Source organism: Notechis scutatus, chromosome 6 (genome assembly GCF_049901735.1).
Source record: "Notechis scutatus isolate UNSWTSFEM ecotype Mainland chromosome 6, rNotScu1.2, whole genome shotgun sequence".
NCBI lineage: Eukaryota > Metazoa > Chordata > Lepidosauria > Squamata > Elapidae > Notechis > Notechis scutatus.
Genome location: NC_142014.1, coordinates 81,794,494 through 81,817,537, shown reverse-complemented (window position 1 = coordinate 81,817,537; position 23,044 = coordinate 81,794,494). Strand labels below are relative to the sequence as shown.

The 23,044-nt window shown below is 45.4% G+C and overlaps 2 protein-coding genes across 3 annotated transcripts in view; one reads left to right on the top strand and one right to left on the bottom strand.

The window, feature by feature from the left end:
* Positions 1–4,561, bottom strand: part of LOC113427841 (C-type lectin lectoxin-Phi1) — a 370,378-nt gene extending 365,817 nt beyond the window's left edge. The window contains exon 1 of the mRNA XM_087968994.1: positions 4,552–4,561. The gene's annotated coding sequence lies outside the window, so the exon portion shown is untranslated. The remainder of the gene's footprint in view (positions 1–4,551) is intronic.
* The window catches only part of KCP (kielin cysteine rich BMP regulator), a 93,981-nt gene that overhangs the window by 67,481 nt on the left and 3,456 nt on the right, over positions 1–23,044 (top strand). Inside the window, exons 34-45 of one of the 2 annotated variants that reach the window (XM_087968990.1) lie at positions 1,281–1,363; positions 3,548–3,668; positions 4,706–4,785; positions 6,012–6,111; positions 7,373–7,461; positions 9,141–9,243; positions 13,586–13,728; positions 15,119–15,291; positions 18,668–18,779; positions 18,916–19,017; positions 20,537–20,701; positions 22,367–22,673. In XM_087968990.1, coding sequence (XP_087825116.1) covers positions 1,281–1,363; positions 3,548–3,668; positions 4,706–4,785; positions 6,012–6,111; positions 7,373–7,461; positions 9,141–9,243; positions 13,586–13,728; positions 15,119–15,291; positions 18,668–18,779; positions 18,916–19,017; positions 20,537–20,701; positions 22,367–22,673 — 1,578 coding nt within the window. Of the gene's footprint in view, positions 1–1,280; positions 1,364–3,547; positions 3,669–4,702; positions 4,786–6,011; positions 6,112–7,372; positions 7,462–9,140; positions 9,244–13,585; positions 13,729–15,118; positions 15,292–18,667; positions 18,780–18,915; positions 19,018–20,536; positions 20,702–22,366; positions 22,674–23,044 lie in introns of both variants that reach the window. The other variant, XM_087968989.1, reaches the window with a different exon arrangement.

Sequence of the window (23,044 nt, the reverse complement as noted above, 5' to 3'; positions counted from 1 at the left end):
AAGTGAAAGTACATTCCAACTCTTCTCTTTAAAAGATTGTAACTAAACTACCAGAGCTTTTGCCCGCGAATGTATTTAATTGGAGAACGTGATTGATGACACCCAGCCCATGAAAGTGCTCAGTTGGAGAATCTGGTTGATGACACATCCAGGGGGGAGGGGGCAAACAGGGTCACAGGGGCCGGTAAATTACATAGGTCAGAGTTGGCTTCAAACAGGGCAGGGTATGTAAGTATGTTGCCTCTAATGGATCCTTTGAACTTTTTTGAAGTTTGGCTCGAGAATCATGATTTCATTAGGGCGATGGCTGGAATCCTGACAATTTGCTTAACAACTGCATATTTATTTAACAACTGCAGTGATTCCCTTACAACCAGGGTTGGGATTCTACTGGTTTGGACCAGTTCAGGCGAACCAAAAGTTAAATTTACATCTGGTTCGCTGAACCGGTAGTTGAACCGACTGGCTGGCCCCGTCCACCCTGCCCCGCCCCTCCCCTCCCCGGAGTCTCCACGCTGCCCGTTTTGCATGTAGGTAAGTGCAGGGTCTGCGCAGAGGCTCTGGGAGGGGGAAAACGGGCCTTCCAGAAGTTCCGGAAGTCCAGAAATGGGCCTGTTTCCAGCTTCCAGAGAACCTCTGGAGCCTGGGCCACACCCCTGGTGAATTCCACCCCTGCTTACGACGCTTTCTCTGATTACAATTCTATTCCAGACTCAAATTTCTCTTCTCTAACCGTTAGGAGTCTCTTCCTCTGTTAGGAATTGCTAGACGCCTAACAGTTGGGTTGGAAATACTGTATATAAACCAGGATAGACATTTAATACTATCTCTTGAAGGGAATGCTAAAAAGTGTAATTGGGTGTGGTTCCTCAAATGGCCATAAGATGGAGCCAGAAACCTGGCTTGTATGTTCTGGTTGTTGTTAGTTGGGTCGCTGTTTTTGGTTCCTACATTTCCCTATTGACTGTTGCTGATTGTCGTTATTCTTGGATTGATGTGAGTCTGTTACTGGACTGTTTATGATCCTGGACTTTGTTATTTGGATTATCCCTGGACTGAGAACTGACTGCTTTAACCGTGTATGACTTGGACTGCTTGTTGGACTTTGCTTAACCGTTTACTGGAAGTAAAAACCTGCATATTACTATTCAGTGTATCTGTGTGGTGGTTGTGTGTTATTCCTCACCATTCTCACTACTCATTCTCCTAGTGGGGAATTACTCCAACACTCTCTTCTCCCTTTTTCCTGTTATCATTCTCCTCCTCCTTCCTGTTCCCAGATTGCAGCTACGGGGGCCATAATTACGGGCCAGGGGAGAGCTTCCAGCCTGGAGGAGACCCCTGTGAAGTCTGCACCTGTCAGGTAGGAGGCCCCTCCCCCTGGATCAGACCAGGGCAGTCCTCCACTTACGACTACAATCGCTGTTGCTAAGCCAGGTATTTTTAAAGTGGATTTTGGAGTCCTGACCTGTTTGAAACTACAGTGGCGCTGAAAAAAAGGGACTTACGACTGTTTTTCACACTTCACGACCGTTGCGGCATTCCCCATGTGATGAAAATTCAGGCACTCGGCTACCAACTCGTATTTATGGTGGTCGTAATGTCTGGGGGGTGTCACGTGATCCCCCTTTGCCACCTCCTGGGGAACCAATGTCAAGGGGGGAAAACGGATTCACTTAACAACCGTGTGTCCTAACTTAGCAAGTGATTAATTTAACAACTGTGGTAAGAAAGGTCGTAAAATGGGGCAAATATCACTTTGCAACTGAAATTTGGGGCTCAATGGTGGTCATAAGTCGAGGACTACCCACACTGTTTTCTGATCCTGTTGTAAGGCAGTCAGAGCTGCATGACTGCAAGATGGATTTAACTGCATGACTGCAAGATTTAATTAGTGCATGCAAGGACAGAATACATTTAATTTAATTAATGCATGCAATGACAGAATACTTTTAATTAGTGCATGCAATGACAGAATACATTTAATTTAATTAAGGGCATGAAATGACAGAATCAATTTAATTAGTACCTGCATTGACAGAATCATTTTAATTAGTGCATGCAATGACAGAATACATTTAATTAGTGCATGCAATGACAGAATCAACTTAATGCATGCAATGACTGAATACATTTAATTTAATTAATGTATGCAATGACAGAATCAATTTAATTAGTGCCTGCAATGACAGAATCAATTTAATTAGTGCATGCAATGACAGAATACATTTAATTTAATTAATGCATGCAATGACAGAATCAATTTAATTAGTGCCTGCAATGACAGAATACATTTAATTAGTGCATGCAATGACAGAATACATTTAATTTAATTAATGCATGCAATGACAGAATCAATTTAATTAATGCATGCAATGACAGAATACATTTAATGCATGCAATGACAGAATCAATTTAATGCATGAAATGACAGAATAAATTTAATGCGTGCAATCACAATATTAATTTAATTTAACTAATGCATTCCATGAATTAATTTAATTTAATTAGTGCATGCAATAACAGAATAAATTTAATTAGTGCCTGCAATGACAGAATCAATTTAATACATGCTATGACAGAATATATTTAATTTAATTAGTGCATGCAATGACAGAATACATTTAATTTAATTAATGCATGCAATGACAGAATCAATTTAATTAGTGCATGTAATGACAGAATCAATTTAATTAGTGCATGCAATGACAGAATACATTTAATTAGTGCATGCAATGACAGAATCAACTTAATGCATGCAATGACTGAATACATTTAATTTAATTAATGTATGCAATGACAGAATCAATTTAATTAGTGCCTGCAATGACAGAATCAATTTAATTAGTGCATGCAATGACAGAATACATTTAATTTAATTAATGCATGCAATGACAGAATCAATTTAATTAGTGCCTGCAATGACAGAATACATTTAATTAGTGCATGCAATGACAGAATACATTTAATTTAATTAATGCATGCAATGACAGAATCAATTTAATTAATGCATGCAATGACAGAATACATTTAATGCATGCAATGACAGAATCAATTTAATGCATGAAATGACAGAATAAATTTAATGCGTGCAATCACAATATTAATTTAATTTAACTAATGCATTCCATGAATTAATTTAATTTAATTAGTGCATGCAATAACAGAATAAATTTAATTAGTGCCTGCAATGACAGAATCAATTTAATACATGCTATGACAGAATATATTTAATTTAATTAGTGCATGCAATGACAGAATACATTTAATTTAATTAATGCATGCAATGACAGAATCAATTTAATTAGTGCATGTAATGACAGAATCAATTTAATTAGTGCATGCAATGACAGAATCAATTTAATTAGTGCATGCAATGACAATAAATTTAATTAATCTATCCAATGTCAGAATAAATTTAATTTAATTAATGCACGCAATGACAGGATACAATTTAATAAGTGCATGCCATGGCAGAATGCCATGACCCCCACACAGGCCCCCACCCACCCACAAACTCACCCCCTCCCTCTGCTCCCCTCCCCAGCTAATGTCAGACGGCCACCCGCACCTCCAGTGCCATCGCCGGCAGTGTCCCAGCCTGCTGGATTGCACTCAGGACCAGATTCAGGCGCCGGCGCCTGGCACCTGCTGCCCCACCTGTGCAGGTGAGTCTCTGCCCCCACCCTCCATCCCACTTTCCTTCTCCACTGGCGGGGGAGGACTACCCGCTTGGGGGTCTTGGACTCCGGGTCCCAGCAGCCTCGCCCGGCCTGATGGTGGGTGATGGGTAGTCCTCAGAGGCATGTCCTCTGAAAGGCAGCGGGCCAAAGAAGGTTTGTCTGCAACAAGTGGGCTCAGTGGGTCAGTCTGCCTGGTCACTTTTAGCCCCCCCACATCCCCCATCCGCAGTTTCGGGGCCGCCAGAGCAGCCCTTCAAGAGCCCTGGTGGGAATGAGTCCTCAAAGCTTTCTCTTTCTCCTTCCTCCTTCCCTTCTTCATCCCTTCCTTCCCTTCCCTTCTCTGCTCTCCCTCCTTTCTCCCTTCCTGCCCTTTTCTCTACACTTCTTTCCTTCTTCTCTTTTTTTCCTTCCTTCCTTCCTTTTCCTTCCTTCCTTCCTTCCTTCCTTCCTGCCTGCCTGCCTGCCTGCCTGCCTGCCTCTTTTTCTTTTGTTTTCCTTTCCTCCTTCCTTCCTTCCTCTCTCCCTTCCTTTTTTCCTTACTCTTTTCCTTCCTTCCTTCCTGCTTGCCTTTCTCTTGTTATTTTCCTTTCCTCCTCTCTCCTTCCCTCCCTTCCTTCCGGCCTGCCTTTTCTCTCCTTTTTCTTTTCTTTTCCTTTCCTCCTTCCTTCCTCCCTCCCTCACTTTTTTATTTACTCTTTTTTTTCCTTCCTTCCTGCCTTTTTTTTTCTTTTTCCTTTCCTCCTCCCTCCCTTTTTCCCTTACTCCCTGCTTGCCTGCCTTTCTCTCCTTTTTTCCCCTCCTTTTTCTTCCTTCCTCCCTCACTTTTTTTCCTTCCTTCCTTACTTTTTCCTTCCTTCCTTCCTTCCTTTCTTCCTTCCTTCCTTCCTGCCTGCCTGCCTTTCTTTTCCTTCCTTTTCCTTTCCTTTCCTCCCCTCCCTCCCTCCCTTTTTCCTTCCCTTTTCTGTCCTTCCCTCTTGCCCTCCTCCTCCTCCCCTTCCCTCTCCCCCATCCTTTCAAAGAAGCCCTCAGCAACTGCACCTCCGACCGGCTGGGCAACGAGGTCCAAGACACCCAGGAACCCTGCTACACCTGTATGTGCCAGGTGAGGCTCCATCTGGGACAGATGCCGGATCGGGGTTTGGCATGGCAGCGATAGAACCAGAGGTTCAAATATTACCATTTGTGGTGGACATGTACAGAAGCAAAAAGATATTGGACAAAAATACACACATGGTTAGAAAAGATGACAAAACAACATATAGATTTAAAACCCAAGATATTTTTATTGGGTATTTTACCTGAAAACTAGTAAAAAAAACAAAAACATATTGTCCAGCAATCACCCTAATTGAATCACGATTCTCGAGCCAAACTTCAAAAAACTTCAAAGGATTTATTAGGAGCGACATGCTGGCACCGCCCTGTGTGAAGCCAACTCTGGTGTAGCAAGTAGAATGGTATTTGCTCAAAACTGGAAAAATGAAAAGTTTTTGATGGAGGAGGAATTGATTAAGAAAAACAGTGGAATGTGCAGAAATGAGTAGATGAACATTGGCAATTAGAGAACAAGAAGAAGTGGAAAATTATAGGACGTGGGATTTCACTTTATAAATGGTTGGAAAAGAAAGTAAGATGTTAAATGAATATCGTTATAATGATAAGATAGATGTGTGATGACCCAAAGGGACGTGGTACAAAAGCAACAAAGTCTTAAAAGTAGGTAAAGTCCCTTTAATTCCTCCAACTTGGCCTCCAATGTCCAATTATCATTGGCTGGAGAAAAAACTCCCCCAAGAACAGTTTTTAAAGGGAAGAAATTAGTCCAAACCCAAAGTACATATAAATTATTTTAAAAAACCCAACAGAAACCACGCTGCAGCAATTAACGAGACAGGGCAGGATAAGGAATTGCAGACTTCCCAAAGATAATGAAACACACACACACTTGGGAGGACGCCAGAACCCAGTTAAGACTTGACAAACAAAGATAATTCATGCTTTGCTTCCAGCAAGGTGCTGTGTGCAAACACCCTCTTTATCCTGTTTTCCCAGCTGCAGCTAATGAAGGGAATCAGGGCCCTTTTCTCCCCCGTAACCCACCTTGCTCCCTTCTCCATTCCTCCCTGCGTGCCCTAGGATGAAGAGTGGGTGGGCCTGGGTCTTCCTCTCAATGCCCAGCCGGACTGTGCCCTTCCCCAGTTTCCTCCACAGCTCCCGGAGCCATACTCCCTGTCAGCTGCTCAACCTCCCCCTCAGAATCAGACTCCAACAGGGGCAGGACAGATAAGTAGGTTGTGCCACGCCTGACCTTGCCCTCTTTCTATGCAGGATCTCACCTGGGTCTGTGTGCATCGAGGATGCCCCTCGCTCAGCTGCCCCAGCGCCCAACGCTTCACCCCGCCGGGTTCCTGCTGCCCAGTCTGTGATGGTGACACCTATCTCTGCCCTTTACGTCATCTCCCTCCCTCTCTCTCCCATCTCCCTGCCCTGTGGAGGTTTGGTCTAGGGGTTAAGGGACCAGGCTAGAAAGCGGGAGATCGTGAGTTCAAGTCTCACCGTAGGCAGGAAAACCAGCTGGAGACTTTGGGCCAATTCCCCAGGAGACGGTGAGTTCTAGTCTCACCTTAGCTATGCAAGTCAGTTGGATGACTTTGGCCTAATCCCCAGGAGACTGGGAGTTCTAGTCCCGCCTTAGGCATGAAAGCAGGCTGGGTGACTTTGAGCCAATCACCAGGAGACGGTGAGTTCTAGTCCCGCCTTAAGACAGGAAAGCTGGCTGGAGACTTTGAGTCAATCACCAGGAGACTGGGAGTTCTAGTCCTGCCTTAGGCATGAAAGCCAATTGGGTGACTTTGGGCCAATCACTCGGTCCAACACACCTCTCTCAAAGGTTTGTTTTCGTAGGGAAAATAGGAGTAGGAAGATGTGTTGGATATGTTCACTGCCCTGAGTTAGTTATACATGTAATAAAGGCGGAGGGAGGGAGGGAGGGAGGGAGGGAGGGAGGAAGGAAGGAAGGAAGGAAGGAAGGAAGGAAGGAAGGAAGGAAGGAGGAAAGAATGGATGGCTGGGGAATTCTGGGAGTTAAAGTCCACAAGTTTGCAAGTGGCCACTTTTGGAGATCTCTGCATTAGAGGAACACCACTTTACAAAGCTTTAGTAAGGCCACACTTGGAATAGTGCAACTATTTGTGGTCACCACAATATAAACAAGATGTTGAGACTCTGGAAAGAGTGCAGAGAAGAGCAACTAAGGGGACTAGAGAGCTGGAGGCTAAAACAGATCAGGAACGGTTGCAGGAATTAATTTAATGAAAAGAAGAACTGGGGGGGGGGGGGAGGCGTGATAGCAGTCTTCCATGGTTGAGGGGCTGCCCCAAAGAAGAGGGAGTCAAGCTATTCTCCAAAGCACCCGAGGGCAGGAGAAGAAGCAACGGATGGAAACTAGTCAAGGAGAAGAAGCCACCTGGAATGAAGGAGGAATTACCTGACAGTGAGAACAATTAACCAGTGGAACTGCTTGCCACCAGAAGTTGTGGGTGCTCCCATCACCGGAGATTTTTCAAGAGGAAATTGGACAGCCATTTGTCTGGAACGGTTTAGGGTCTCCTGCTTAAGCAGGGGGTTGGACTAGAAGACCTCCAAGGTCCCTTCCAACTCTTGTTATTCTTTCGTGGTTCTTTTTGCAGAATGCGTGATCGAGGTTGACGGACGCCGCGTGCCCGACGGGGAGACCTGGAAGGACAGCGCGGACAGCTGCGTGTCCTGTTCATGCCACGTAAGAAACTCACAAACCCTTTTCAACCCGAACCCTGCACGGTCTGTTCACTGACGAGTTGGGAGCCAGTGCGGGAAAATCCTCGACTTAACGACCATGCTGGAGCCGACCCACTCCTCGTTAAGCCGGCAATCATGCCGGATTTTACGACCCCTTTTTTTTACAGTGGTTGTTAAGCGAATGCAAAAGTTGTTAAGTGAACGGCCCAGCCATTAAACGAATGTGTTGTCTGCAAAGGTTGTGAGTTCGATCCCAGGTAGAGGCAGATATTTCTTTCTCTCTGGGCACACTGAGAATATATCTGTTGAACAAAACTCCTCCTTGGGGACAGGAAGGGCATCCGGCCAGTAAAACACTTAGCTCCATTCAGTTGGCCAGACTCCACCCCACAAGGGATTGTGGGGTCATTAAAAGGAGATGATTTCTAGTCATAGTCCTGGAATGGTACAGTGGCTTAAAAGTGGAACTTTCACCTCACCATCAGGAGGGTGTGAGTTCGATCCTAGGTAGAGCAGATATTTCTCTCTCTGGGCACACTGAGAATATATTTGCTGAACAAAACTCCTCACTGGGGACAGGAAGGGCATCTGGCCAGTAAAACACTCAGCTCCATTCAGTTGGCCACAAGGAATTATGGGCTCGTTAAATGATTGTCTGCAAAGGATGTTTTTTGGAGCGTTAAGCTTGGTTTCGAACAAAAATGTTGTAGATTGCACTGACGTAATCATGACACACTGAAAATGGTTGTAAGTGCAGGACGGTTGCCAAACTCCCCAGAATGCATTCATGGAGGGGGGGGCAGCCATCAAAACTCTTGAATCTGGGTCGTAAATAGTTCTGGGCAGCTGTGCTATAACTTTAAATGGTCACTAAGCAAGCAGTCATACAAAGAGGTCTCCCTGTAACGACCAAGGATATTGGCAGCATTTCTCAGTTCCACAGGTTTCTAGTCCATGTTGAGACAGGTCGTCCTCAAATTACGACCACAACTGAACCCAAAATTTCCAGTGCTAAGCGAAACAATTGTTAGCTGAATTTTACCCCCATTTTATGGCCTTTTTTTGCCCCGGTTGTTAAGCAAATCACGGCAGCCATTAAGTGAGTCATACAGTTGTTAAGTGAATCCGGCTTCCTCCCTGTCAGAAGGTCTCAAAAGGGGAATCACGTGACCTCCAGGACACTGCAACCGTCATAAATATGAACCAGTTTCCAGGCATCTGAATTTGGACCACGGGGATGCTGCTGTGGTCGTAAGTCTGAAAAACGGTTGTAAGTCACTATTTTCAGTGCCGTTATAACTTCAATTGGTCACTAAACGAACAGTTGTAAGTCGAGGACAACCTGTTTTCCCTTTCTAGTTTTTTTTTTTTTTTTAAACCAAAAATAAGACCGAGGCTGAAAATCGATAAATTTTACAATGGCCAAAGAACGATGTAGATTTGAACCCAGGGCCGGCCATCTTACCTGCAAGGACGCACAGCCCGAAGGTTTGGGCCACAATCCTGGATTAGAATGGCATTTCTGTGTGTCTTTCATAGCTGGCATTTTACGGGAGCTGCGTTGCAATCCTTGGTGCCGCCCAGAGAATAATTTAGAGGGGAGGGAAAAATAGACTTTTCGGTGGCAACACAGTTTTGTTGTACTTTGTAACATGTCCCCTGCCTTGTTTGGTGTTGCAGCTGGGACACGTGGAGTGCCACATCCAGGAGTGCGTGCCCCTGGTGTGCCAGGATGGGCTGGTGCAGGTACGGGCGCCAGGGCAGTGCTGCGCCGAATGCCAAGGTAAGCACGGGGGCGGGGCTTCAGATAATTGAACAACCGGTGCTCTGCCCAGGTGCTGGGAGGGCATGCCTATGGTGGACGTGGCCCGGTCGGGCTTCGTGCACCACCCTGATTGCAAAAAATGGGCTGTGGGAGGGCCGTTTTATTTATTTATTTATTTGTCAAAAGCTTACAATAGAACAGAAACCAGAATAAACCTAAGTTTAAATATAAGAACTAGGAAATAATAATTGGGGAACAATAGGACAGGGCCGGGAGGTGTTAAGCCTGGATTCCCCAACGGGTGTTAAGGAAAACAAACTAAACAGAACGTGCAGCGAAGTTAGATAGGAAGACAGGTAAATGTGTGAGATAAGTTTTCTAGTTAACACGCAGTAAAAATACAGATACGCTATAGTTTATTCCATTTAAGAATTATAGCATAGTCAGGATAAACGGTCCATTAGTCATATATCAATTTCAGTCAAGTCTTGTCGGGGATACTCTATTTGCAAAGTCCGTGTTGAATAGCCAATGTCAGTACACTTACAATAAATCAGTCCAATCTTTATCTTCTCTCCGTTGAGAAAAATCAACACTCCTTTTTCTCTCCCTGTTCCAGCAAGAACGCAGTCATCAATCCATCCAGTAATTAGGGATCATTAAGCCAGAGAGAGAGAGCTGCAATTGACTTGCTTCTTTTATGGTGCTTTTACAACCACACCCTTAATTACATTCTTGCAGTTAAAGTTACACACACTTTAACTAACAAACCATGATACCTTATTTATTATTTTTACCCAAACCAGTTAGGGTAAACAATGTTATCCCTAACAGGAGGCACGGTGGTGCACTTGTGCACGCCCCTGACAGACCTCTTAGGAATGGGGTGGGGTCAATAGGGGTTAGTTTGAGGGTAAAGGAGTGGGGAGGGGGTTTGAGCAGGTGACAACAGAGTCAGGTGGTGCGTTCCAGGCATTGACCCCTCTGTTGCTGAAATCGTACTTTCTGCAATCGAGGTTGGAGTGGTTTACATTTAGTTCGTATCCGTTGTGCGCTCTGGTGTTGTTGTTATTAAAGCCGAAATATTCATTCACTGGTTAAGGTGTTGTAACATACGATTTGATGCACTGTAAGGTTTTTCGAGGGCAGCTCAGAGTCTAATAAATCTAACGAAACTCTGAACATGAGGCTACTGATAATCAGCTTTATTTTCTGATCAGAAAGCAAAAAACTGGGCAACCTTTCCGTCTCCCGCCTTAAACAGCAAGGCCCAGAGAACGAAAAGCAGGCGCGCGCAAAAACTTTTTCTTGAACTTTTATAGATTGCAAAGCTAGCAAAGACCGTCATTGGCTACGGAAACGTTATTTCATATCAAGCGAAGCTCAGGAAATTTTCTCAGCACTTGTTACAAACAAAGGAACCTTACTTAGATGGATTGGAAAGAAATACAGTACTTTTTTAGCTCAAAGCTTCGTTTCTCACATTTTTAAGTTACTGGGAAGAATGGATTCTCAGTTAGTGACAAGCAGATAGATGCATTTTGCATTTCTCAAGTACCGGTAGTTACTTTGCTAGGTTGGCAGTTCGCCGAGAAGTTTTTATCTCTGCAGTTGGCTCATCTCCCAGCTCAGCACAAGTTACAATGGAGTTCAGCAAGGAAATCAAAGGTTGGGCCAGACACACACACACTGTATATGCACTCTGTTTATGCTCCAATCCCTTCAGTAATCTTAGTCGGCGTAGTTCAAGGTTGTCTAAGCCTAGAATCTCAAATCTGGTGCTGTAGGGTATTCTGTTGTGAACAGAGGAATGTAGTACTCTTCTGGTAAAATACTTTTGGACTCACTCAATTGTATTTATGTCTGATATACAGTGCGGATACAGATACAGATAATCAGAGTTGGAAGGGACCTTGTAGGTCATCTAATCCAACCCCCCGCCCAAGCGGGAGACCCTACACCATTTCTGACAAATGGCAGTCCAATCTCTTCTTGAAAGTCTCAAGTGGTGAAGCTCCCCCAACTTCCGAGGGCAACTTCTGTTCCATGGGTTGATTGTTCTCATTGTCAGAAAGTTTCTCCTTATTTCCAGGTTGAATCTCTCCTGGTTCAGTTTCCATCCATTATTCCTTGTCTGGCCTTCGGGGGCTTTGGGAAATAGCTTGACCGCTTCCTCCCTGTGGCAGCCCCTCAAATATTGGAAGACCCCTATCCTGTCTCCCCTGGTCCTTCTCTTTACTAGACTAGCCAAGCCCAGTTCCTGCAACCAGTCATTGTATGTTTTAGCCTCCAGTCCCCTAATCCTCCTGGTTGCTCTTCTCTGTACTTTTTCTAGAGTCTCAACATCTTTTTTATAATGTGGTGACCAAAACTGGATGCAGTACTCTAGGTGTGGCCTTACTAAGGCTTTATAGAGTGGTATTAGTACCTCACTTGATCTTGATTGTATCTCTCTGTTAATGCAATTTAGGATTGCATTGGCTTTTTTGGCTGCCGCTGCACACGGCTGGCTCCTATTTAGCTGGTTGTCCACTAAGACTCCAAGATCCCCCTCCCAGTTACTGCTATTGAGCCTGGTTTCACCCAGTCTATATGTATCCTTTGGGTTTTTCTTGCCTAAGTTTATTCCAGATTCCAGACAGCAGAGCTGAATTCAAGTATTGGTCTAGCAAAGGTTTTGAATGCCCTAGTTAGCAATACAGTATTACCAGTTTTCACCCTCTCCAGACTTCCAGAACTTCTGGGAGGCCCATGTTTTGCCCTCCCCGAGTCTCCACATGGGCCCTGCACTTACCTGCGATCCAAAATGGGCCACGTGGGGACTTTTGGGAGGGGTGGGATTTGCCGGTTCGCCAAACTGGCCATAAAATTAACTAGCGGTTTGCCCAAACCGGTGGAAACCAATAGTAGCCCACCACCTGAAGGTAAGCCAATAAAACACACACAAGAAGAAAGGGGCATTGTGGTTTAGCACAAACCCTGTTAGCAAATGCATGTAGTGTTCCGTAATCATGGTCTTCCAATATACTTGAGGGTCTGCTCCAAAGAAGAAGGGGGTCAACCTAATCTCCAAAGCAATTGAAGGCAGGACAAGAAACAATGGATGGAAACTCATCAACGACAGAAGAAACCTGAAACTTAAGAAGTAACTTCCTAACCATGAGGACAATTAACCAGTGGAACTACGTGCCACCAGAAGTTGTGGGTGCTCCATCACTGGGAGTTTTTAAGAAGAGACTGGACAGCAAATTGTCTCAGATGGTACAGAGGCCTCCTGATTGAGCAGAAGGTTGGACTAGAAGACCTCCAAGGTCCCTCCCAACATTCCGTTAAATTCGATCAATGGAATGAAAGCAAATATGCTAAAGGAAATCATAGGAAATTTGGTTGATAAACTAAAAGGCAAATCTGACCGATGCAAGAAATGGAATTTGCTAAACAAAATAAACGCAAATTCGATCCATAAAGGCGAACTGGAGAAATTAAAAGCGCATTCAAGTGATACAATAAAATTGGAGGAATTAAAAGCGAATTCAATCGATGCCATAAAATTGGAGGAATTAAAAGCGAATTCAATCGATAAGACACAAGCCAATTTTAACAGATAAAACAAATGCAAACTTGATAAATGGAATAAAAGCAAATTGGATTCATCAAATGAAAACAAGCCATTTCCGGATATGAAATTCTCTCGTTGGCTAAAATTTATGCTTCAGTGTTGAGGGATAGCTCAGATTCTTAGCTTGCAAGATCCTGGTTTGCGCTCTCATGCAAATAGGGGCATTGTTTGCTAAGACCCTGCACTTTCCTTTGCTCTATTTTTTTTTTGAAAAATACTGATTTATTTTTTTTACAGACTTAGCCAATACATCTGCACCTAGTGCAATGATCTTGGGGGCAGGGGGGAGAGGCAGTTTGCAAGAGGATATCACTGTCAACTCATAAAATATCCCTATGGTCTTTTTAGAGTTGCCAATAGAACGGGAGGGGGGGGGGAGCAGTGCAGCAGCTTGGAAACCGGAAAGTGCATTCCATAAATGTTTTCCAAGATAGTAACTAGGTGACTGAAGTTTCTGCCCTTGCAAAATTCTAACTGGAGAGCCTGATTGGGGACTCTGGGCTATGGACGTGTCCCATTGGAGGATATGAATTAGGATATACCCAGGCGGTGGAGAGGAAAACCAGGGTCAAAGGTTACGATGAATGATGTGTCTCAGAGTCGGCTACACCTAGGCAGTGCCGGCATGTTAACTCCCAATAAATCCTTTTGAAGTTTTGGAAGTTTAAACGGGGGTCACTGCCAGAATCCTGACACCCACCTTCTCCCCCTACCCCCTCCCCCATCCATCTCTTTGCCCAGATCCCGGCCAGAACTGCTCCCACCTAAGCCAGGTGTTCCAGTCCAACCAGCGCTGGCAGGTGGACGAATGCACCTCCTGCGCCTGTGTGTCTGGCCAAGTGCACTGTCGCCGTGAACGCTGCCCGCCCTCCGCCTGCGCTGCGGTGAGTTACAGAGAGAGGAGGGGTGGGGGGTATCAAACAGAGCCTGTCCCACACTGGGGGCTCCCCCAGTTTAAGGGGGAGTTGCCACCACCACCTGGAGGGCTGCCTTAAAGGTAGTCCTCGACTTACAGCCATTCATTTAGGGACTGTTCCAAGTTAACAACGGCACTGGTGGGGAAAAAAGGACTGTTTTTCACACTTACGACCATCACAGCCTCCCCGTGGTAGAAATAAGGACACTTGGCAGCTGGTTCGTATCTATGACGGTGGCAGGGTCCCAGGGTCGCGTGGTTTCCCCCTTTTCAACCTTCTCACCAGCAAAGTCTGTGTGGGGGAAACTAGATTCATTTAACAACGATGTCTGACTAAGTTAACAACGGCACTTAACAACTGTGTCAGGAAAGGTCATAAAATGGGGCCAAACTCCCTTCTCAACTGTCTCGCTTAAGAACGGAAATTTGGGGGGCTCAATTGTGGTCATAAACCGAGGATTACCTGTACAACTTGTTTTATTTTAACGCTGGGAATTATGTTCATTCCCAGCCCGTAATGAGTCCCAAACAGTCTCTCGAGATAAGCACCCACCTTTCTCTCCTTTGAATTGCACCAACAACTGTCGTAAGGACGAGGCAGTCGAGTTGTTTGATCATGATCAACTGAATCATGATGATCTTTATTGGAGTCTAGTCTTGCATTGAAACACATTTTTAATTATCCTCCAACATTGGTTAACTTTGGTTACTGCTTAACTTTCGTTACTGTTTAGCATAATAGTAATTAACACAATTAATTATCTCTAGTTAAAGTCTAACATATGTATACTTCCTCTCTCTAATCCTCCTTTAGATTAGTGACTTTGTTTGCCTGAGTTGTATTTATCTGAGGTTTGCCATCCGAGATTTCTGCAATTACAACTCTACAAACAACTAAAGTGCCAAATGAACTATAAAAAAAAAAACAACCGAAGCCCACACAGAGCTTCAAGGTTTAATCTGAACAGAGCAAACGACTTTGCTTCCTGCAAAGGTTTCTTCACCTTTGCCTGTCCTTTGTCCCTTAGGGGAGGGGGCAATCCCCTCCCAGCCTTTCTCCCAAGTTGCCCCTTTTGTCTCAGCTGCTCTTGCCTTCCAGCAGCTCTGTGCAAGTGCGCACTGGGAACAGGCTCCCCTTGTTCCTCTGCCTTGCTGCTGCCAGAATCCAAAGGCTCCGGAGTCAGCACCCCACTCGCAGGTGGTCCTGGCCCCATCTTTGCATCAGATGCAGGACCCTCGTCCGAGTCCTCTCCAGACTCCTGGACTGGTCCCCGTCCTTCCCCACTGTCCAATTCCACTGCCGTCTGCACAGGCTGCTGGCGAACCACAACACTCCGGGCTATGCTCTTCACCAACAGGATGAGATTCCATCCCTGATCCCCGGCGTGTGCTGCCCCCGCTGCGTCCCACATCCTGCCACCTGCGTGGCCTTCGGTGACCCCCACTACCGGACGTTCGACGGCAAAATGATCCACTTCCAAGGGAGCTGCACATATGTCCTGTCCCGGGATTGCCACAGAGGGGACTTCAGGTGAGTAGTCCCCTTCCTCTCCAAGCCCGGCTCTTCAATCATCATCTCCTTTTAACGACCCCGTAATCCCTTGCGGGAGGGAGTCTGGACAACCGAACGGAGCTGAGAGATTACTGGCCGGATGCCCTTCCTGTCACCAGTGCAGAGTTATATTCAGCAGATATATTCTCAACGTGCCCAGAGAGAGAGAAATATCTATTCTGACCCAGGCTTCCTAAACCGTAATTATGCCCACCCTTATTTTAAAAAACAAGACTTATTTTATTGCAACGCTGGCAATTGTTTTCATTCCCAATTGGAATTAATCTCAAACAGTTCCTCGAGATAAGCACCCACCTTTTTTTCCCCCATGGAGTGCTGCCAATAACAGACGTGTCCAATGAACTGGAAAGAAAACCAACCAAAGGACAAGAAAAACCAAGCGAAGGACAAAGAGCTTCAAGAATGAATCTGAACCGAACGAACGACTTTGCTTCCTGCAAAGGTTTCTTCACCTTTGCCTGTCCTTTATCCCTTAGGCGAGGGGCAATCACCTCCCAGCTTTACTCCCAAGTCACCCCTTTTGTCTTAGCTGCTCTTGCCTTCTAGCAGCTCTGCACACATGCGCACTGGGAACAGGCTCCCCTGGGTCCTCGTCCTCGCTGCTGCCAGACCCTGAAGGCTCCAGAGGCAGCACCCCACTCCCAGATGGCCCTGGCCCCATCTCTGTCTCGGATGCAGGACCCTCTCCAGACTCCCTGACTGGTCTCTGTTCTTCCCCACTGTCCGATTCCGCTGCCGTTTGCACAGGCTGCCGGCGAACCACCACAGTTTTGGTTCCCCAATGTACAGAATAGAATAGAATTTTACTTTATTGTCACTTTGTACCCTAATCGTCATACGTTAAAAGGAAGTTGCATACAGCTCTCAAAGGCCCTCTAATATAAACATAAACATGACAAGATAAATAAATGCAAAATTAGGCATGCACCCACATACATTACATGACTCAGAGAAACAACACAGCCTGCACACATCTCGCTGGGTAGTACTGAATATGCCACGATGCTCAGTTCCTGTCTGGGTGTTTTGTCCTGTATTGTTGGAGTTGCAATTATATTCTTGACTAGCTCGATCTCCGCGCTTCGCTATGAAACTATGTGGTCAGGCTTAGGTTTTGGGGAGGAAAATAAGGGGGGAAAATCCTGCCTCTGCACTACCAGCATCCATCGGAGTTCATCTGACTAGTGTCCTGTCAGCGTGTGAGAGAGTTGAGGGCTGTTTGGAAACCGAAATGGTATTTGCTGTGTGAGCAAGGAGATAGCAAGGAGTCTGGGCGTGGCTTAGCTCAACTGTTCTGTACTAAAGCTGGTTGCTGCTGGGAAACTGAAATTGAAACTAAACCTCCTCTGCTTGTCTTTTGCCTTTGGAAGAGATTTCTTTTTTCAAGGTGGGGAGGGGGAGTCGAACTCCTTAGCATCAGAGCGTGTTAATAATAATAATAATAATAATAATAATAATAATAATATAATAATAATAATAATAATAATAATAATAATAATAATAATAAAAGAAATACTCTAAAAGCTCTGATGGTCATTTGAAAAATCCTTTCTTAGTGAGCCCCTAGAAGCCAAGAGGAACATAGGTGCCAAATTTCAAGTTTGTAGGTTTTATGGTTCTGGAGATTTTGTGATGATGCGTGAGGGGTATTTCTCTTAGATAGATAGATAGATAGATAGATAGATAGATAGATAGATAGATAGATAGATAGATAGATAGATAGATAGATAGATAGATAGATAGATAGATAGATAGATGATAGATAGATAGATAGATAGATAGATGAAGAGATAGATAGATAGATAGAAGAGAGAGAGAGAGAGAGAGATAGGTAGATAGATAAGGTAGATAGATAGATAGATAGATAGATAGATAGATAGATAGATAGATAGATAGATAGATAGATAGATAGATAGATAGATAGATAGATAGATAGATAGAGAGAGATAGGTAGATAGATAGATAGAGGATAGATAGATAGATAGATAGATAGATAGATAGATAGAGATAGATAGATAGATGATAGATAGATAGATAGATAGATAGATAGATAGATAGATGATAGGTAGATAGATAGATAGATAGATAGATAGATAGATGATAGATAGATAGATAGATAGATAGATAGATAGATAGATAGATGTTAGATAGATAGATAGATAGATAGATAGATAGATAGATAGATAGATGATAGATAGATAGATAGATAGATAGATAGATAGATAGATAGATAGATAGATAGATAGATAGATAGATAGATGATAGATAGGTAGATAGATAGATAGATAGATGATAGATAGATAGATAGATAGTTGGATAGATAGATAGATAGATAGATAGATAGATAGATAAATAGATAGATAGATAGATAGATAGATAGATAGATAGGTATGATAGATAGATAGATAGATAGATAGATGATAGGTAGATAGATAGATAGATAGATAGAGATAGATAGATAGATAGATAGATAGATAGATAGATAGATGATAGATAGATAGATAGATAGATAGATAGATAGATAGATAGATGATAGATAGATAGATGATAGATAGATAGATAGATAGATGATAGATAGATAGATAGATAGGTAGATAGATAGATAGATAGATGATAGATAGAGAAATAGATAGATAGATAGGTAGATAGTAGGATAGATAGATAGATAGATAGATAGATAGATAGATAGATAGATAGATAGATAGATAGATGATAGGTAGAGAGATAGAGATAGATAGGTAGATAGATAGATAGATAGATAGATAGATAGATAGATAGATAGAAGATAGATAGATAGATAGGTAGATAGGTGATAAGATAGATAAGTAAAGAGTAGGTGAATAAGAAATAGATAGATAGATAGATAGATAGATAGATAGATAGATAGATAGATAGATAGATAGATAGATAGATAATAGTAGAAGATAGAGATAGGTAGAGGTAGGTAGGTAGTAGTAGATAGATAGATAGATAGATAGATAGATAGATAGATAGATAGATAGATAGATAGATAGATATAGAATAGATAAATAGACAGATAGAGATAGAGATAGAGATAGATAGATAGATAGATAGATCAGTCCCAGTTAACAATAAGAGGAAGTTCCGTGGGATGGGCTCCAGCACGAGCCTAAACGTTTGGAAGAATAAACCATGGATCCTGGAGATCCTGCCAAAATAAGTCAGCTTGTGGGGCACCGAGCAACAAGCCAAGATGCTTGGATGCCATCCGACTTGCACGGAGAACCAACGTTGACCTTCCCTGGACGCAGCATCCAAAGTAAGTCTGGAATTATTCCATCCCTTTCCCTTCCACCCCCCACCCCACCCCCAGCATCCATGTGACCAATGAGGACCGTGGACACCCGGGCGTCTCCTGGACCAAGGAAGTGACTGTGTTGATCGGGGACACCAAGGTGCAGTTGCTACAAGAGGGTCTAGTCACGGTGAGCCAGGCAAAGGGCCAGCGGTCGGCCTTCTTCCCCACCCCCCTCCCACAACTCTTCTGCAAGAGGGGGGAGGGGGCAGGCAAGATCCAGCCCCTCCCCCCCGGAGATGGGTGACCTCATCTCCCCCCTGCAGGTGGACTCCCGAACGGTGAGCCTCCCCTTCCTGAAGGAGGCCCAGCTTTCTGTGGACCCAAAGGGCAGCACTGTGCTGCTGAACACCAACATTGGCATCAAGGTAACTGGGGGGGGGGTGGAGAGACGCCTCCAGCCCCCACAACAAGGGTGGGATGCTACCGGTTCGGCCCGGTTCTATAGAACCTCTAGCTGAGAAGAGCAGCTGACGCTGAACCGGTTCGGTGTTTGGCCCACCCGCCTGACCGGGCTCTAGGCTGTCCTTTAATTCCCTGCTTTTCCCTCCTCGGCTGCTTTGCGCGGCACAGCGGAGGTTGAAAAAGAAGGAAACAAAGAGGATTTGTCAAACGCTGCGCACCTGCGCGCGGCGCTTGTCAAGCTGTCCAGGCGGCACAGCTGGTGATTTCTTGCAAACGCTGCACACACACGATGGTCCCCAGTTTGGAGAACCAGCAAATCGCTCCATCAGCTGGCCCAGCCCCCTCCCCTCCCACTCACTCCTTTCCTGGCATGCAAGCCCTCCAACTTGCCTGCGTTTGGTAAGTTGCTATTTTTCCTTCCCTCCTCCCCCCCCGACCATCAGCTGTTCTGCTCTGCCGGGAGATTTAGATTAGCTAGAAAGCAGGGAATGGTTGGGTTTCTTGCTTTCTAGCTAATCTAAAAGCAGAGCCGAACCTTCCTTAGGACTGAAGCTTCTATTTTTCACTGCAGACTCAGGTAGCAGATGGCAGAAAGGTAGATCTCTGAGTGAATCTGTGATTCCGTGAACAACTCAGTCTGCCTGCCTGTTTTGCCTGATTTGGGGTAAAAGTTGCTCTTTTTTTATAAAAAAATTCAATATTTACTTAAATATTTATGATATTTACATACAAGCCATGCCCACCCAGTCACATGACCACCAAGCCACACCCACAAATTAGGCCACACCCAGAGAACCGGTTGTTAAGAAATTTGAATCCCACCCCTGCCCCACAAGAAATACACAGGGCGGGAGAAGAGCAAGAAGAGAAGAAGCATTATAAGATTTGAGAATTATTTTATGGATGACTAGAAAATAAGAGTAAGAAATTAAAGGATATTGCATTAATAATGATATACTAAAATGGAATGCTTTTGAATCAGCCTTAACATGACTACAATTTAGTAAGATTTGGGGTTTGCCTTTAAGGATAGTAGTTTGAAATTGAAATAAAAACTTAATGACAATGTAATAATGATACAAGAGGATGTATAATGTTGGCTATAATATGACACGAATGTAAACTCAATAAGAAATGTATGCCAATATTATTACATGCACAAGATATATGTACCCAACCGACACACTGTACAATTGAAAGATGGTTTTATTCGTTGTTTTAGTTATAAAATAAAAATTTCAAAAAATAAAAGAATTAGGGAAAGTCTAAATCTAAGACATTTTCCCCAATTATATAAAAAAAGAGAAGCACGTGGGGTTTTTCCCAGAGATCGGGGACAGCAAAAGCTGGTTGGTCTTCTTGCAAGTTGGTAGCTTTGGTCTAGCCCTGGTCTAGGGGAAGGGAGGGGGCAACAGAAAGTAAATCCATTCCTTCACGCCCCAGATGTGGCGCATCGTTGGGTCTTTTGCTCACCTAACACAGGTGCTCTGGAACGGCCGCTCGCACCTGGAGGTCAGCGTGCCCGGAACGTACAAAGGGCGCCTGTGTGGACTTTGTGGCAACTTCAATAGCTTCCCCCAGGATGACCTGCGGATGCAGTCGGGACACCTGAGCCTGTCCGAGGCAGCCTTTGGGAACAGCTGGAAGGTAAGTTTGGGGGTGGGGGGAAGAAGTGGACGAGGAAGGAAGAAGAGGAGGAGGGAGAATGGAAGGAGGAAGGAGGGAGAGCAGGAGGAAGAAAGGGAGAAAAGAAAGAAGAGGGAGGAAGGGAAAAGGGAATGAGAGAGGAGGAAAGAAGGAAAGAGAAGGGAAAGGAAGAGGAGGGGGAAGGAAAGAAAGAAGGGAGGGAGAGAAAGAAGGAAAGGAGGGAGGGAGGGGAGGGATGGAGGAAGGAAGGAAGGAAGGAAGGAAGGAAGGAAGGAAGGAAGGAAGGAAGGAAGGGGAAGAGAGAGAGGGGAGGGAAGGAAAAGAAAGGAAAGGAAGAGGAGGGGGAAGGAAAGAAGGGAAAGAGGGGGAAGGGAAGAGAAGAGGGGAGGAGGGGGAAGGAAGAGGAGGGGGAAGGAAAGAAGGGAGGGAGGGATGGAGGAAGGAAGGAAGGAAGGAAGGAAGGAAGGAAGAGGGAAGAGAAGAGGGGGAGGGAAGGAAAAGAAAGGAAAAGAAGAGGAGGGGGAAGGAAAGAAGGGAAAGAGGGGGGAAGGGAAGAGAGGAGAGAGGAGGGGGAAGGAAGGGAAAGGAAGAGGATGGGGAAGGAAGGAAGGAAGGAAAGGAGGGAGGGTGTGCTGTTCAGACAGTATATAGGTAATGGGAATTGAGTTAGTTAAGTTAGAATTGGGAACTGTCCCCTTAAGGGAATGCCTCATGGTAAATGTAGTTAATGCATCCTGGGAAATGTAGTTCATGTCATGTGGTCACATGTGTAATCCTGATTGGTCACTGAATTGACCCTTGGTTGGGTTGGGGGAGATTCCTTCACTCTTGCCTGGACCCCAGCAGCGTGCTGGTGCCTCCCCCGCTTGCTCCTTCGTTATGGGATGAAAAATCACTATGCTTTTATACTATGAAGTCAGATGTGCAAAGAATTGGATATTAGATGGATCTCGACATAACCGTGAGTTACCTTGAGGATGCCTAATATAATCCAATAAAGAAACTTTGCATGGAAGACTTTGTAGAGTCTGCCTGTCTGTCTTTATACATTCAGCCAGTAATTATAAAAGACAGAGGGAAAGAAGGGAAAAAAGGAAGAGGAGGAGAGAGAAGGGGGAAGGAAGGGAAAGAGAAGGGAAAGGAAGAGGGGGGAAGGAAAGAAGGAAGGGGGGAAAGAGAAGGAAGGAAGGGGGAAGGGAAGAGAGAGGAGGGGAGGGGAGGGGATCCATCTATCCATGCTGGTTGGGGAAATCTGAGAGTTGAAATCCACCCATCGTAAAATGGCTGAGCTTGAGAAGTGGCACTCTAGGCATCTAGTCCAGGGGGTTTTCAAACTTGACAGCTTTAAGACTTGTGGACTTCAGCTCCCAGAATTCCTCCTCCAGTCAGGTTAGCTCAAGAATTCTGGGAGTTGAAGTCCACAAGTCTTAAACCTGCCAAGTTTGGAGAGCCTTAGGCCTAGTCAGTCTTCAGTTCGTTCCAGCCCTCCCATGAACAACGATACGCTTTCTTCCTGACAATCCACCCGATTCCCAAACTGCCCCAAAGTGCCACCGTTCCTCTCCACAGGCCCTTTGGGTACCTCAAGGCCTTAACCCCACCCCAGGCAGCCCCTCCCTTCCTGCAACTCCTGCAGACCCCCTGTCCCTCTCCTCCCCCTCCCAGGTGGCCGATGCCAACGCCACAGGGGACGGCCGCTGCGCCGATGCGCTGGATGCCGACCCCTGCAAAGAATCCGGGTACCGTTCCCGCAAAGAGGCCAACGCCCGTTGCCAGGTGCTGAAGTCGCCCGCCTTTGCCCGCTGCCATGCCACCGTGGCCCCGGAGCCCTTCTTCGCTGCCTGCGTCTACGACCTCTGTGCCTGTGGGGCTGCCGGCCCGGTGGACTGTCTCTGCGAGGTCTTGGAGGCCTACGCCAGCCAGTGCCGCCAGGCTGGCGTGATGCTCCAGTGGCGCTCGCCCACCCTCTGCGGTGAGAGTGAGGTGGGCTGGGTGTGCCTTGGACCGGGGGGCGGGAGGAGGAAGTGTTTGGGGGGGGGCCAAATGAAAGAGGGATGGGACCCCAGGAGGTCGAGCAGGGTCGAAAGGAGGAGACATGTCGATAGAAGTGTGTATTTTGCAGCTCAGGTTTCAACTGTGGGGTCCTGGGTGCTCTCTGAGCTTGGGTGTTGTTTTTTGCAGATGTTTCATGACCCAGCTAGGGAACATCATCAGTGCTAGAAGGGAGAGGGGTTTGTAGAGTGGTGGTGGTAGAGAGGAGGAGGAGGAGGAGGAGGAGGAGGAGGAGGAGGAGGAGGAGGAGGAGGAGGAGGAGGAGGAGGAGGAGGAGGAGAATCGTGGAGT